Consider the following 16,732-nt stretch of genomic DNA (forward strand, 5'->3'; position numbering starts at 1 on the left):
TTGTTCGGAGATTTATTATTTTTCAAATCAGCCTTACTTTTTTTTCAAATTTTTTCATAAGATAAGAAATAATAATAATAATTAGAATAACTAGCAAATTTATCATTAGTAAGTATATTTTCTCCTTATGTCCCACACCCCCCTATTTATTTCATTCTTCGATACATTTTTATTATATCCTTTCTTATTCAATTGATAAGTTGCTCTAAATTAGAACGAAATTAACAGAAGAGAAATTCCAGAACGGATTGTTAAATAAATGAACATAATAAAATAAAAAAAACCGAGCTATAATTTTTTTTCATATGTTTTTTTTTTTAAAAATTTTAAATCCATTTTACCGGCCGTTTGTCCTTTTGTGTAATTTTATGATGATTAATGATTAAACACAATAGTACAAAATTTCATATTCCCCAGATTTTAACATTAAGAATTGTTAGTCACTTTTTTTAATTTTGACAATTTAGAAAATTAATATAAATTTAAATCATTTTTCCTTTTCAAATCTTCATTTCAAATCCTTTTTTTTTTAATATTTTATCATTACAATCTTCATATTTTATATCAACTCAATATTTACTAATAAATAAATAAATATTATTTACTACATATTCAATTACTTACTTATATTACTTTACTGTTAGAAACTTAAATTTATACAAATACAAATACAAATAAACTATAAAAAATGGTAACTCAAAGAATTTTGAATATATCAAATTTAAAAACTGCTTCAAGATGTTGGGTACCAATAAAGCAACAATTAACAAAAAACACTAAATCATCATTAAATAATAATCATATACAAATTTCACAAAATATATCAAAATTAAATCATCAAATTATATCAAAACAATTTTATTCTTCCAAAATAAGATGTATAAATTTTAATAATTTAAATGATTCTATATCATTAGTATCAAATGATGATTTATTTAATAATTCTTCAACTTCAACTTTATCATCTAGTACTTCAACAACAGAAGAAAGTGAAATATTTGAACCAACTATTAATTCATCTGAAGATATTTTCACTGCTGGTCCAGTTAATAGAGCTTAAAATTTACTATTGAAGTTATTTTTTAAGTTTAGGTTTTTGCATTTTACTTGTTTTTATCATGAGGAGTTATTTTAAATCAAATGGTTGATTTATTGATGTTAGTTTTTTACGATGTTACGCTTTTGACGCTTTTTTCAATTCTTTACATAGGGTAATTCATTATTACCCTACTTTGTTTATAGTATAGTTTTTTCAATAAATATCCTTAACATTGAATATTTCAAATATTGTAGTAGTAAAATTACATCATACTCTATTATTATCAATAATGCAAAAGTTTAATTTTGTCTTGTGGGATATTTAAACTCAAAATTGTTAAAATAAATTTCGGTTTAATGGAAATATTTATATTCAATTATGAAATTTAAAATTTAAATTTTCATTGATTCCATTCGACCGTAAGAAGTAAGAGAAAGCAATTTTTTTACATTAATAACAAACTTATTTTATTATTGTAAACTAATAGACTAGATTTAATTTTAAACCATTGAAAGAAGAATTTTAATTAATTAAATTAATAATTTGAATACTGAATTGATTTATCAATTTGATATTAATTAATTCGTGTTATCGAATAATCTTTTAAACTCATATAATGTTTTATTAAAGAAGGATTCTCCAAGTTGGAATTTTTACTCCAATTTTCTTATCGATTTCAAATCTTTATCAATGTAAGTTTGCTTTTATTGCAAAAACGTTTGAATCAATTGATTAACAATTAATAAAATGAGGAGTATTTGATCTACAATGTTGCAAAATAAAAAAGAAAGTTTGAGATGAAACATTGCAAATTTTAGTAAATTGATATAAACGCAGAAGAAATTTGAAAATTGTATGTTACTCCAATGATTAAAGTTATAGATCTACGATAAGCTTTTACTTTATATTTAAACAAAAACCTCTATATTATAATTCACCCAAAACATCACTCCTTCTATGATTTAACAAAGGCATATTAGTTCTAATTTTTTCTAAATTTTCAAAATCTAAATCAGCATAAATTATTTCAAAATATTCATCACTATTCTTGATATCATCTTCTGATAATTCATTATATTTTTGTCCACGATTTAAAACTTTACCCCAACCATCAACAATTATGGAATCTCCATAACTTATTCTTTCAACAATATCACCCTTATCATTTGTACCAACATTATGTTTACCACATTGAGCAGCATTTATAATGAAAGATTGAGTATCTAAAGCTCTTGCTTTTGTTAGTGTTTCCCAATGTGCATCACCTGTTTTAGTAGTAAAAGCACTTGGAAATGTTATAATATTTGCTCCCTTTTGTCGTAATTTTAAAGCTAATTCTGGAAATCTTATATCATAACATATTGCAAGACCAATACATGCTAATGTATTAGGAATTTTTATAGGTTCTATTATTTCTTTACCTGCTTCTACTGAATTTGATTCTTTTAATATTGGACCTTGTGGTACATCTACATCAAATAAATGTAATTTTTGATATTTTGATATTATTTCACCTTTTGGATTTATTAAAATATTTATATTTGAAACTTTTTCTTTAGTAGTAGAAGGTAAATGAATACCAATTGATATATATGGTGAATTTTGTAAATCTTTAATATGATTTAATAATGGAGTTAAAAAATTTGAATTTACAGTTTTAGATAATTCAATTGAATGTTGAGCATTTTGAGATATGTAATCTGTTGCTTCTGGTAAAAATAATATTTTTGTTTGATTTTCAATTGCTTTTGAAATTATTTTTTTAACTGTTTGTAAATTTTTTTGTAAATTTGATGATGAACATAATTGACCTACTGCTATTTTCATATTGAAACTATTATTTGATATTATTAGGTTTGGTTTGTTTGATTTATTAGTTGATAAATGAATTTAATGAAATATTACTAATCTTAGAACGGAATTTTCAAAATACGTAATTGATAGACTTTTTACGGAAATCCATGCGGCTTTTAAATTCTTAAATTCTAACTGAAAACATTCTTTTGGTGTTAAACTCGTTAACTTAAATGAAACTACATCCAATATTTCAATTAATGAAGATATTCAAATGCCTACTGAAGATGAGTATTTTAAATTAGGTTCACAGTCAACAACATCAAGAAGTGAAAGTTTCAATCGAGAAAAAGAAGAGGCTAGTACTTCAAATCAACAAAGTATTCCAAGACAAATTGATTATTCAAAATTTGTTCAATCCGTCAATAAAACAATAAGAAAATTTGATATTGATAAATGTGACGCTCCTTTAGATGCAATAAAAATAGTAAAAGATCACAATAATTCTGTTTTACCAATTCATAAATTAACCGCTTATGTTGGTGATATTGCTAATGAATTCCAATTAAACAAAAAAAACTTAAAGATTATTTTGAAACAAAATATAACTGAACAAATTGCATTAATAACTAACGAACTCGATTAATATATCTCCAGATTTTGAGAAATACAAAAACCATTGGGCTCAAAAAGAATTGGAAAAATTACCAGAAGCTTCAAGAAAGAAATATCATGAAATTCATCAAGCTATGAGATACAAAATTTATTTACAAAACACTTTAGATTATGGTTTGACCAATCAATTTAGTTTTGTTTGTTCACCATTTAGTTATGATATGATTATGGACAAGCGTTTTGTAAAAATGAAATCAGAATGTATCAAATTCATTGAATCTATGCATTTTTATTTCCAAAATGGTGAAAAGAAATTTAATTTAAAATTCTCAACAGAAATAAAGAAATGGACTTTAGTTAGTCTCACACTTCATTATACCGAAAGATCTAAAGCCCCGAGATTAATTAGACATCACTTAACAAAAGAAGTTAAGATAATTAAATTTTATCCAGCTCCTGATGTAGAATATGATGATGATGAAGATCTTGAATACTTACAAAATAATATAGGAACATTATCATTAAATCCCGAGATTCCTGAAGTAGATGATATAAACAAAAATGTGAAAACATATTTCATTATAGAATTAAATAATAAACTTCCAATTAAGAAATTGAAAAAACCAGAAAATGAAGAAATAGATTCATTCGAAGGCCAGGTATTATCTATTATTAGTAATTTCTAATACTAAAAAAACATGAACATATTATATCAGAAATTGTATGAGAAAAACTTAAATGAAGGATATGGTTTAGCATGTATAAAGAAGTAAAATAAGTTAAATGCCTTTGTTTAATAACTCGTAAATTTAAGCAGTCGTCCACTCAATATGGTAAGAGTTACTTCTTTATGTAGCAGTAATTTACTTTATAACTTACTGTTGTAGAATTAGAATGATCTCGTAAAATATAATACTATCAATACCTGATTAATAGATTTCCAATTCAAGTAAATTTCGTGATTTTTATATATAAAACCCACCTAAATACTCTATTAACTTTTCACTCTGGTTATTTTATTGAAATCTATTTAATATATCTTGTAAATTATTAGCAACATCATTAATATTTACATTATCTTTTAAATAATTTAACCCTTCACCAACTAATTTTTCATAATCAACATTATTTGAAGAATATTCATTATTGCTAGAATCATCACCAAATTTGGATCTTATATAATTTAAATAAGCTTGAGAATCATCCATTGATTGATCAAAAGATTCTGGTTCTTGATGTGTGGATTTCACATTATTTAAAAATGAACCTAAATTACCTAGATTTATCAAATTTAAAAAATTCAATTTATCATCTCCTTGTAAATTTGAACTTAAATTATATATACCAGATACTGTATTTTTTAAAAATGGAATATCTTGATTTATAAATTTATCCCAACCTCTTAAATATATAATGAATACTAAAAAAATGAAAAATAAAATAGTAAATGTCTTGATAGTCATTATCATAAAATTATACCACATTTTAATAGATCTTATAAATACTTTATACAAAATGTAAATTCCAATTAATATAAATATTATATTTGTATATTCGGGATAATTCTGATGTGCTTTTACTATAAATGTTATTGTGTTTGAGATTGTGAATTGAAGTACTGCTATTACCCATGTACCTAAGTACACTAGTATATCCTTGATGTCCATTTTCGGTGATTATGAAAAATTATTAATTGTTGGTGTTTGATATTTAGTATTTTGGTTGTAATTAATTTATTGATTTGTTGTCAATAAAAAAAATAATTAAATTTCTAAATTTGAAAAAAAAGTTTCAGTTTTTGTGGAGTAATTATATACAGGATAAAATTTATAGACAATTTATTTGAATTTTTTCATGTTGTTATTTAGATGTTTAAATGATTCAAGAATCTTACCATGCTCTATTGGCTGTAGCAGATTCCCAACTTTTGAAGAGCAGAAAATCATACTAATCTTATTAAAATGTTTGAAAAAAATTGGTAGCTCACTCTGTTATTGTAGAGAGAAGATTATAAAATTAAATTTAATTTGAAAATTTTTTATTATTGTATGTTTTTCCCTTTTCTTTTTCTTTTCTTCAGAAAGTTGACCTCCGAATTTTGAAATTTGACAATCCTTTTCAGTTATGATATAAAGAATCAGGAAATAGTTTACTATTTTTGAAAGTGCAAAAAGCTCATTATGATTTTCGCCTATTAAGTTAGGGAATTTTAGAATTTTTTAATCGTTTGATTTTTTATATTGTTGATTCATTGTTGATAAATGTTCGGACAGATCATTGATTGTGGTTAAAAAGAATATTTTGAAGGTTTGAAACTTTAAAGTATCCCGTTATATCACTACATTTGATATTATTTTTGTATTCTGAAAGCCAGTTTAATTGTAGCCAAAGTGTATTTAATTTGTATGTGGAATTGAAAAATTCAATTTGACTTCCTATCTCGTAAATCTGTGCGGCTGTGGACTTTTTTTGAAGTATTTTTTTTAAGGTTTCTTGAATACATTCAAAGAATAACGAAAGGCTAAGCGAATAATAATGGACAGAATATAAACAGTCTTTTTTTCATAATAGCTACTCTAATCGATTCAGTGTGTATTTACGAATGAATTAAAGATAATTTTTATGACTTTTTGAAGTAATTGTGAACAAGTCATAGTTACATAGAGATCCGATGTCAAATTCAAGATCGTTTGCCTTCAACAAACGGAAGAGATCTAAGGAGTAATACAGATCTTATATACTCTGAAACAGTAACGAAAAATTCTTTAAAAGTATTCAGAAACAATTGTAGTCTTTCTTTCTTAAGATAAAGGAAAGTTGGGAGATAAAAAAAGTACAAAAAAAAAAGTTTGATTAAATTTAGAATATTAAGATTATTTAGACAAGAATACTTTAATTTAAATTCAATTTCTTTCATATTTATAGCTTATAGAATTCAATTTTATTTCAGCTCAATTCAATTAGATACTATCAAGTCAATCATTTCGTATTGTTTGTTTTATATTATTATCATTGATACCCTACTTTCCTAATATTTAATTTCATTTTCATCTATAGCAACTACAGTTTCAACACAATTCAAAATTTTATATGTTTAGAAAAAAACCACCACAAGTTACAGTGGAAGAACTACAACAAACTTATAATGATTGTTGTAATGAAACAATTAAAAATTTAACATTGGAAGAAGATAATAATGTCGATGATGCTTTAAAAGGTTGGAAAAGTCTACATACAACTTTATTATATAAATTAGATGTATTTGAAAAATGTACAACAAAATTAGATTCTGAAGAAAAAACTTTACTTAATGAATTAAAGGGAATAAGAGATGAAAATGTTAAACACCTTATTAGAGTTCAATTAAGATTAGATGAAAAAAATAGAAGACTTAAAAGAGAAAATGATCAAATTAATGGGGTTCCTCCTCCTCCTCCGCCAAGAGCAGTAAGAGATAAAAACATTCCCTCTATGAGACTGAACCTTCCAATGAATACTTCCATTCCAAATCCATCAAATCAAAGATCTATGATGAAATCTTTACGACCTCATTCAAATGGTCAAGCAACTACTCCCAAAGCACCAACAGCTAATTTAAAACCTACATCCGTTCAACAAGCATCTCAAGCAGCGTCAAAGTCCTGGTCCAAACCATCAATAAAAAAATTTGAACATTCAACACCTCCAAAAATAGATGTAACAAGTTATTTTTCAGATTTTGATCAAGATACTTATACTTCAAATAATAATTCTACAAACAATAATTGGGAAAAATATGACTCAAGATCATCATCTGGATTATCAGAAAGCTCAGAGGATCCCAATTTAATAGACATGGATAATGATATAGAGGAAGAACAAGAATTTCATCTCGATCAAAATAGTCTTTCAAAATCAATGGATGATATAACTATAAAACCAGTTTCAGAAAGTCCACCACCTCGTACAAAACCACAAAGAAATGGATTAAATGTGCCATCAATAGAACATATATCGAAAAGTACAACAGATGTTAGATCTAAAACAAAACAACCATATATTTATAACAAACCTAAACCTTTAAATTTACAAAAATTAATGCAACAACTGCATCAGAAAAAAGCATCAACTACAGTTACAAAACCAAAATCTAATATCTCCTACAATTATGTAAAACCAGCCACTGCAACAAAAAAATTAGCAACAAAACCAAAGCCAATTGCAACTACAAATGGAAATGGTCACACCAAAAGGGCCGTTGCCAAAAAGCAAGAAATGGAAGAAAGTATAAGCTCACCAACGATGGATGATTTATTGAGTGGATATGATGATACAAATGGTGTTGAATCCGCGACAGATTTAAATACTTCCTTAACTAATCCTAAAGAACAAGATAAACTTATTGCATCCATACGAGGTATTGATCCAACAGCTGCGAGAAATATATTAAATGATGTTGTTGTACATGGAGATGAAGTTTATTGGGATGATATAGTTGGTTTAGAAAGTGCCAAAAATTCATTAAAAGAAGCTGTTGTTTATCCTTTTTTAAGACCAGATTTATTTAAAGGGTTAAGAGAACCAACTAGAGGTATGTTATTATTTGGTCCACCAGGTACAGGTAAGACAATGTTAGCAAGAGCTGTAGCAACAGAATCTCAATCAACTTTTTTCAGTATAAGTTCATCATCATTAACTTCAAAATATTTGGGAGAATCTGAAAAATTAGTTAAAGCTTTATTTTTATTAGCCAAAAAATTGGCACCATCAATTGTATTTATGGATGAAATTGATTCACTTTTAAGTTCAAGAACTGAAGGTGAAGTCGAAAGTACAAGACGTATTAAAAATGAATTTTTAATTCAATGGTCTGAGTTATCAAGTGCAGCAGCTGGTAGAGAATCAAATGAAGATGTTTCAAGAGTTTTAATATTAGGAGCAACAAATTTACCTTGGTCAATTGATGAAGCAGCTAGAAGAAGATTTGTAAGAAGACAATATATCCCATTACCTGAAGATGAAGCAAGAAAATCACAAATTATAAAATTATTACAATATCAAAAACATACTTTATCAGATGAAGATTATGAAAATTTAATTAAATTAACTGATGGATTTAGTGGTAGTGATATGACTGCATTAGCAAAAGATTCAGCAATGGGTCCATTAAGATCTTTAGGTGATAAATTATTACTGACTCCCACTGATCAAATTAGACCAATAAGTTTAGAAGATTTTGAAAATAGTTTGAAATATATTAGACCAAGTGTTTCAGAAGAAGGTTTACAACAATATGAAGATTGGGCAAATAAATTTGGTTCAAGTGGTGCTTAGAGTATAATGAGATTGTAAGATTGTTTTATTTTAGCATAAATAATGATTCATAGTAATGTACAACAATAAAGTTAGTAGTTATAACTCTGAATACATAGTTTCAAACTTTTTGTTTGAGAGTGTCAACATTTGTTGAGTCCTATAAAATGGGAATTGCCTAGTATAGAATGTTCTTCAGGTAAAACCTTTGATACGAAATTCATTCAAAAAGAACTGTACAAGAATATCCTATCAATCATCAATAAAGTACAGTCTGAGATAACACTAGAGAGTTTATTCGCGGAACATGTGGATCAAGTAATTTCTGAAAGATTTAAGATCTACTTTGGCAAAAAACTACCAATACAAATTACATTTAAAGAAATAGCAATAGCTCAAAACCAAACTCGGTATCAACTAAGATATTTATTAAAAAACTGAAATAGTTGAAACCACTGATGATGGTAGATTCTAGTGCTTCAAAAAAACACAAAATGTGTCACAAAACAGTGTTTCACTTTGCGGCAAATTAGTGTATTTAAGAAAATCTTACAGGGCAAACTTTATTCTTTGATATTAGCATTAACTAATCTATAAATAAAATTATAGCAGACCTGGTTCTCACTGCGTCAATCTCACATGTATCGATTGGGTAAATAATATCGAATTATGCACTGAATATTTTAATTTTTACATACATGTATAATAAACATACATACATATATATTGATGGCCTGATATCGCTTAAAGCTTCTGCATCGTTCTATAAATTTGATGAGTTTTCAATTAACATATCATACTTTTTAAAACATGCAAGGAACGTTAGATTTTTATCATCTTTTCGATATTTCTTACCCTCTACATTAATACTTAAAACATGAGACAATTACATTTATTCAAGTAATGTGTATGTATAATGCAAGTTAATTTCATTTTTAATTTTACATTTCACCGAACAATAATATCATATGTAATTCTTTCATAATCAGTCATTCAAACTTCGAGAAAGATCAAGTTTCTCTGATTATTTATCGGAAAATTCAAGGCGATGTTTATATGAAATTTTCACGGAAAAATGAAACATTATAAACTTTGAATGCAAAATGGTTTAAATCTAAAACTTAAAGTTTCATTGCTAATTTGAGATTTTATCTTTGTAGAGAAAGAAAATTTGGTCAGGTATTCCACAAGAGGCAAAATCCTTTTTGGATATTTTCGAAATTTAAGATGATCAATTGAAATTCCCAAAAAATTGGAACTCATGAAAACCAATTGTGTGATTAAAGATTTGAATTATACTGAAAATCTACAAGTTTTGTAACTCCCTTTTGAGTAATAAAAATACGAAAGGAAATGGAAAATTGATTTTGAAATTAAAAGAATGAAAAATCGTAATTAGTTTTATGGAATTCGAGAATTCAGGACCTTCACTAGAAAAAAAATCTCATCATATTGTATTATCAGATAAATTTGTATATAAATCGAAAAATATAATCCTGATATCATCAAAAAGCTATCCTGTCAAAGAGTGAACGAAAACTAATAATTAAATTTAGATTCTGACATTTTCGTCTAATTGCAAGCTATAAATAGATCAAAAAGGAAAAATAAAAAAATACTAACATTAACAAGTACATGAAAAAAAAAAAATGACATGAATCCATAATAAAATCCAAGTTTCAGTTTAGAATGGAATTTAAAACTATTATTAATAAAATAGTACATTATTCTTAAACGGTTAAATTAATTATTTGGCTGAAGTTTTGTAACTTTTTAATTTTTTTATTTTGATTATTTTTTCGGTCTAAATTATTTATTAACTATACAATATAATTTTAATCAATAATGCATTCAATCAAACAATAAGTTTATGTTGAATTGTTTATTTTCAAATTTTTATAATTCAAAAATAGATTTGAAATATTTTCATGTACTAATGATTAAATTATTTTCTTAACATTATAATTTTATTGTGTATGTAATTTATTTTATTCGTTTTCTTCTAATAATTGTTTTATTTTTCATAATATTAAAAAAAAAATATTGTACTATATATATATATATATATATATGTATGTATGGATAATATCATTTTCAATTAATATAAAGATCTTATTTTATATAACTGTTCAACTGTTTTCTTATATTCACAATTTTAATTGCCTCAAATTTTAGTTTCAAATTGACTCAACCGTTAATTCATTAAATTTTCATTTTTCCAAAAAAAGGTAAAAATTTCAACCCCCGTAAGATAAAACTATCAGGGAAAACCAATTAACAAATTTAGTTATTCCAGTTCTTCAATTGTTTGAAATTCTATCAAATTCAGTAATCAAGATCCTTAAATCATAAATTAAAACTTAAGAAAATACTCAGGTAAACAGTCAATAATATTTAATCTCAAATTTGCAACAAAATCTTCAAAACATCTTCAAGAATAACCAAATTTTATTATCATAAATTTTTTAACATATGATAAGGAATAAACGTTACTAGTTCTATCATTTAAAATCTAATTATTAACTTGACTTATTACAAACAATGAATTGATATGACTACTATTTTATTAATGACAAAATCAAATAAAGAGAAATTTATGAAGAATAAAGATAACAATCCATCAAAATCTACAGAATCTTTGACAGATATAGATGATCAACCAAGAAATTTACCATCCCCAAACCAATCACAATTATTTCCTGGTTCATTTTCAACAAATTCAACCTTGAGTGACCCACCAAATATACTGTCTCAAAGTGACAATGAATCTAGAAAAATTAGATTACCAAGTCCTTCTTCGATCCTCAAAATAAATGAAAGCTCAAATATACAGACGCAACAACAACCGCAGCTTGGTTCAACTAACTATCAACAACAACAATCACCTAATCAGTTACCAAGCTTGTCGTTGTACTCATCCAATCCAGAATCAAGTTATATTCCAGTTAATTATCAATTACAACCAAATCCAGGAAATTTACCACTCATAAACCAGACACAAGCTCAATACGCACAATTTCCACAACAGCAGCAGCAGCAGCCTCAACCGCTACAGCCTCAACCGCCTAACATTGATTCATCCTCAATAATAAGTGAACAACGTATTTACTATCAGCAACCACAAGATAATCAACCTATGTCAAGTTCAAGTCATTCACAAATTCCACAACAAACATCATATCAACAACATCATCAGAATTTTTATTCGTCCCAGCTACCACAGCAGCAATTTCAGCAACCACCAAATCAAATGTATCAACCTCAACATAATTATCCTACACAACACCCTCCATATCAATTTGAAAGTCAATCACAGCAGATTTATCAAAATCCCAATTTTCCACAACAGCCAAATTTAATCTCATTAAGAAGAAAATCAAAACAATCCACTACTTGGACACCAGAAGAAGATGCACTATTAAGATATTTAAAAGAAGAATTGAAATATGGCTGGAGTCGAATTTCATCGTATTACGGAGGTTCTCGTAGTAGTTTTGCATGTCAATTTCGTTGGAGAAGAATAATTAGCGCTGAGAGAGCTAACTTAAACTCAAATCCTAATGCTAAACAAACCACTGATTTTACAAATGAAGGTGATAATTTACAGCAAAATTTGTTAAGGGGTAATCCTTCATTAGAAAATATAAAAACAGACGCTACCACTCAAATTTTCGAATTGAGTCAAACTCAAGCTCATCATCAATCACAAGAGATACATCAATTAGATAAGGTTAAATTGGAGAAAAAACGTCCTAGCAACGATGATGAGAATGATGAAGATCATGATAAAAAAAAGCAACAGCATAATATTAATTTTTTACTAAATTGACTTAATCAAACTAAAAATAAAAGAAAAAGATTTACAATACATTAATTGTATTATTTGCTTATTAACCGGATCGGATCATATATTTAAGGGGTAAAAGCAAAATAAACAAAAAGGTAACTCAACCAAAAAAACAAAACTCCTGCAGTATGTAGACTACTCGTTAAAATTATCTTATTTATATTGTATAATTCAAACTAATGATCATTAATTAATTTCTCAATGCCGCTCGATGCTCTCATAACACTATCTAATCTATCTGCAAAGAATAAACAAGACGTCATGTACAAATAGGCTTTTACAAATTTAATCTTCTATAGTTATACGTTTGTATTAAAAGATATGTAAGATACAAAATTTTCTCCAAATTAATTTAATATACTTGAGAATAGCGTCTTTTGACCCCAAAAACTTTACACACTTTAGAAATTGTAACCGATCAATGCATAAAATCATAAAATTTATTTTTTATTCAACAAAAGAAGTTATTGTAGATAAATTTCTTAATTATGGTTACAAACTTAGATCAGTGCAAATCAAATTTTAAACTATAAAGCCAAATCTAAAATTTAAATCTAATTTTAAACATATAGTCATTGCATTTGATATATTACAAACCAGCACATTTGACTAAATTTAATCATTTGCGTATAATGTAGAAGCGGGTACTAAACTGAATCAGTAAATCCAAAAGAAAAAAAACATATCAAAAATTGCTAAATTTGAAATCAAAGTTAAGGAACCCAATAAACCTTACTTCAAAAATATAAAAAAATACGAAATAGGAAAAATTTTCTGTAACAAATGTTAAATATAGTATTGTAATTGTGAAACTGATAAAAAAAAATCAGATGATTTTTTTTGAATTTAGAGTTCTAATCTAGATTTGAAATAAATTTTAGCGCAATTCAGCAAGATCCTAATTGTTAAGTTAGGTTGGAAATACTTCTAAAAAGCAAATAAGGAAGGTCAAAAAAAAATCTATTGTTTTGGTTTGAATTTATTAAGAGGCTTTGCATATTTTTAGTAGATCTACATACATAATTTGGTTTTTTAGCATTATGTATCTTAAAAACATCATCTTTATTCTCAGACATCAAGTTGTGTTCAATTATTTAAATGGCTAGCAACTAAACTAAAACAAAACTCTAAACTAGTTGTTGAAACTGTTTAATTTGCATTGATAAGGCAATTCATTTTTTGGTGATTAATTGAGGCTAGAGAATGAAATAATTAAATGAAAAAAGTTCCTGCATATGGTTACAAGTTGTAACACTTAAAATTCCAATTTAGTATAAAGTTTAAAAATGTAAATAAAAGAAGTTACCCCTCCCGTTGAAATCTACTTTGCATAATACTTAATATCATAATTAATATTCTTGATAAATTCATAAAGGATGCAGTGAAGTCGATATTCCACAGACCTGCTTTCAATGCAAGATAAGTATCATGAACTTTACATAATATTACTAAGTAAATTTTAATATACATAACTTTTGTCGTTAAATCAATCTCTTTTAGTATCGTCAAAGATCAATTGAAATACATTTTAGGTAGAATGATTTTAGTTACGCATTTAACAAACTTGCTTTTAAATTTTGTTCACTCACTTTGTATAGTCATAAAGTCCGATAAAGTTTATAATCAGCCTCCTTACTATTTTATTAAACAAGAATTTGAAGTTTTTTTCTATTTTACGGGTGGAGTTAAAAGTAAAACCTTAAATTACTGATTAAATTGATGCATCTGTAGGGGGGGGTATAAATATATAAAAATGGCTGATCTTTCGAATCTTTTAAGGCTAAATGAAATTTTCATTTAAAACTTAAATTTTTAAAATTGTAATTTAAATTATCAAAGTTTATAATTCGTTTAAATTTGAAACACAAAATCTTTTTTGAGTAATTCCATTTTTGTGTTAACTGGAAAATAAAAATAATAAACAAATATAAAAAATAAGAAAATAAAAGTAAGCAGATACGAGAAAGGGTCCAAAATTTAATAATTTATTTTTTAGATAATCTTTTGCTGAAATTTTTTGATCTTGAACATAAATGTTTTGATACATGGAAATCTTAATTTAAAATGAGATATGAAATTCAATTTATCGATCTAGATTTGTTTTAAATTTGATTTGACATGATGATCAGGAGAATTTGTTGAAAAATTATTAACGATAATGATGTAAGGTACGAAATAGCAGATTAAAATATTAGCTTAAAAATAATGTTAGGCTAAAGAGCACGGGTCTTCAAATAATAATCATAACCCCAGAATAGTATAATTGCAATTGGCATAATGTCAAATTCTGACATTTACATAAAGATCTAGTACTGATCTAATCTTCGGAAAACCTGTTCCAATTATTCTAGAATAAACTTAGTAAGAAGATTAATTACGGAGATTGAGCAATAAAGTTTTATAAAACATTAGTGCGTAAACTTATCTACTAAAATCAAATAGTTTTTTTTATAGTTGACTAGTTTAAAAAACTTAAAAATGGTTGGGTCTAGATACTTTGATTTTCATTCATTCCCCTTATTGATATGATTTTAGTTTATTATCCTTCTTTTCAAATTCAGTTTTGGTTTGTATTTTTTTTTTTTTCACCGCGGTTAAATTTTTACCCTGTATTCTTTTTAAACAAAATGTTTTGCTTCTTGATACCAACCGGTACTAAAGTGAAGTAATTTTGAGATTAATTTGATTAAGAACTGTGAATATTTTAGATTAAAGGACTAAGATCAATCAACAAATAAATCAATCCAGACCAGTTAAGATGAGAAAGCAAATTTAGAATAAAATTATTTTAGTCCGCCTTTATAAAATTTTATCTTCATAGATTTGATAAAAACTTGAGGTGCATTTTTACATTAAATTAAAAGCTTAAAATTAAACATTTATTAATAACCTTAAACAAAAAGACTAAACCATATTTTGACACTAGTAAGTTTTAATCGAGAATGTTAAAATGTAATGCTAAAATTATGTGCATATCCTGTCGAATTGCTTAACCTTTACTTTCTTAATTTTATAATAAATTATATCCGACTTGAAGCTTATTTAGCTAATTAAAGTCATGAAATCTAAATTAATAAAGTGTGTATTTAAGTAATAAAACGATGTACAGTTTAATAAAATTAAATGAGCTCGAAATTCTTTCATATGTTTATTTAGAAATATAAATGTGTCAAATAAAGTGATGACGCATTGATGGTTTCTATGAGTGGAATTTTTATCTATTTGGATCTATAAATTCCAAATTCTAAATATAGTAACAATTGAATTTGTTTTTCAATTATTCGTAAATAACGAAAAGTTCTATTATAATTGTAGATGTTTTTGATTGTATTATTTAAAGTTTTATTGTCTTTTTATCCTTAAACAAATAGAATAATTATATTAACTTTGCGTACACAAATATGTATCAGTAACTAATTTAAAAAAGTTTAATTGATGTTTTAGTTTTCATTCTTATTCGAATGACCATTTGAATAAACAATAAAAACACATGTCAATCAAGCAATTACCACTTCCCAATAATACAGTAAATCAGGTACCAAATCAAAATTATTATTTTAGTTCAAGCTCGCAACTTAAGTTAAAATATTTTGATTTTGAGATTATTACAACCATGCATTTTGACTTGCTAAATAAGCTTTCTTCATATATTTGTTTTTGGAAGGCGGTTTAATGAATCTTAAAAAAACCTCCAATTAATGTATGCAACTCGCTTGTTATATTTCTATGTTTTTCATGCGTAATGAATTAAAAAAAATTGTGGTAAATTAAAGTTTGTTCTTCCTGAGGTACAATAATGCAGGACTAACGTTTGTAAATCAATAGCTCTTAATAGCTGATAATTGAATACAATTCAAATCTTAAGGTCATGCATAGATTGCACTAGCTGTTTTTTATTAAGGACGCTTTTTAAGAAAGTAAAAAAAAATTAGTGCGTAAATTTCGCTCCAAAGCTTCAAAATTTCATCGTTTTCTGTATGAGAAGTTTTCCATCTCAAATATTAACTCAGTTCCAAATGTTGAATTCAAAAACTAGTTCAATTTGGTTACAAAATAAACAGCAATTGTTTTATATTTTACAAATTTTTTGATTGTTTTCAGCAAATAGAGTAACTTTCGTCAAAATTCATAGTATACAAGTAGAC

General features: G+C 25.9%; 6 protein-coding genes across 6 annotated transcripts; 4 read left to right on the forward strand and 2 right to left on the reverse strand. All coding sequences in view use genetic code 12, as the record gives it.

Moving 5' to 3' along the window:
* Window positions 1-688: 688 nt before the first annotated feature.
* KGF54_000268 (uncharacterized protein) lies at window positions 689-1,060 on the forward strand (the record flags this gene model as incomplete). Its single annotated transcript, XM_051763185.1, has 1 exon — window positions 689-1,060. The coding sequence occupies one exon, from the start codon at window positions 689-691 to the stop codon at window positions 1,058-1,060; it is 372 nt and encodes a 123-aa protein (XP_051622883.1).
* Window positions 1,061-1,966: 906 nt separating this feature from the next.
* Window positions 1,967-2,866, reverse strand: NIT2 (putative hydrolase; the record flags this gene model as incomplete). The annotated part of the gene is made up of 1 exon (XM_051763196.1): window positions 1,967-2,866. The coding sequence occupies one exon, from the start codon at window positions 2,864-2,866 to the stop codon at window positions 1,967-1,969; it is 900 nt and encodes a 299-aa protein (XP_051622884.1).
* A 241-nt stretch (window positions 2,867-3,107) lies between these two features.
* KGF54_000270 (uncharacterized protein) lies at window positions 3,108-4,134 on the forward strand (the record flags this gene model as incomplete). Its single annotated transcript, XM_051763208.1, has 2 exons — window positions 3,108-3,375; window positions 3,491-4,134. 2 exons carry the CDS (start codon window positions 3,108-3,110, stop codon window positions 4,132-4,134), a joined length of 912 nt encoding a protein of 303 aa, XP_051622885.1.
* A 330-nt stretch (window positions 4,135-4,464) lies between these two features.
* On the reverse strand, window positions 4,465-5,394 carry KGF54_000271 (uncharacterized protein; the record flags this gene model as incomplete). The annotated part of the gene is made up of 2 exons (XM_051763219.1): window positions 4,465-4,868; window positions 5,343-5,394. 2 exons carry the CDS (start codon window positions 5,392-5,394, stop codon window positions 4,465-4,467), a joined length of 456 nt encoding a protein of 151 aa, XP_051622886.1.
* Window positions 5,395-6,538: 1,144 nt separating this feature from the next.
* Window positions 6,539-8,761, forward strand: YTA6 (putative AAA family ATPase; the record flags this gene model as incomplete). Its single annotated transcript, XM_051763230.1, has 1 exon — window positions 6,539-8,761. The coding sequence occupies one exon, from the start codon at window positions 6,539-6,541 to the stop codon at window positions 8,759-8,761; it is 2,223 nt and encodes a 740-aa protein (XP_051622887.1).
* Window positions 8,762-11,309: 2,548 nt separating this feature from the next.
* Window positions 11,310-12,569, forward strand: KGF54_000273 (uncharacterized protein; the record flags this gene model as incomplete). Its single annotated transcript, XM_051763241.1, has 1 exon — window positions 11,310-12,569. The coding sequence occupies one exon, from the start codon at window positions 11,310-11,312 to the stop codon at window positions 12,567-12,569; it is 1,260 nt and encodes a 419-aa protein (XP_051622888.1).
* Window positions 12,570-16,732: the final 4,163 nt, after the last annotated feature.

The sequence above is a fragment of the Candida jiufengensis genome, assembly GCF_024610255.1.
Source record: "Candida jiufengensis strain CBS 10846 chromosome Unknown scaffold9, whole genome shotgun sequence".
NCBI lineage: Eukaryota > Fungi > Ascomycota > Pichiomycetes > Serinales > Debaryomycetaceae > Lodderomyces > Lodderomyces jiufengensis.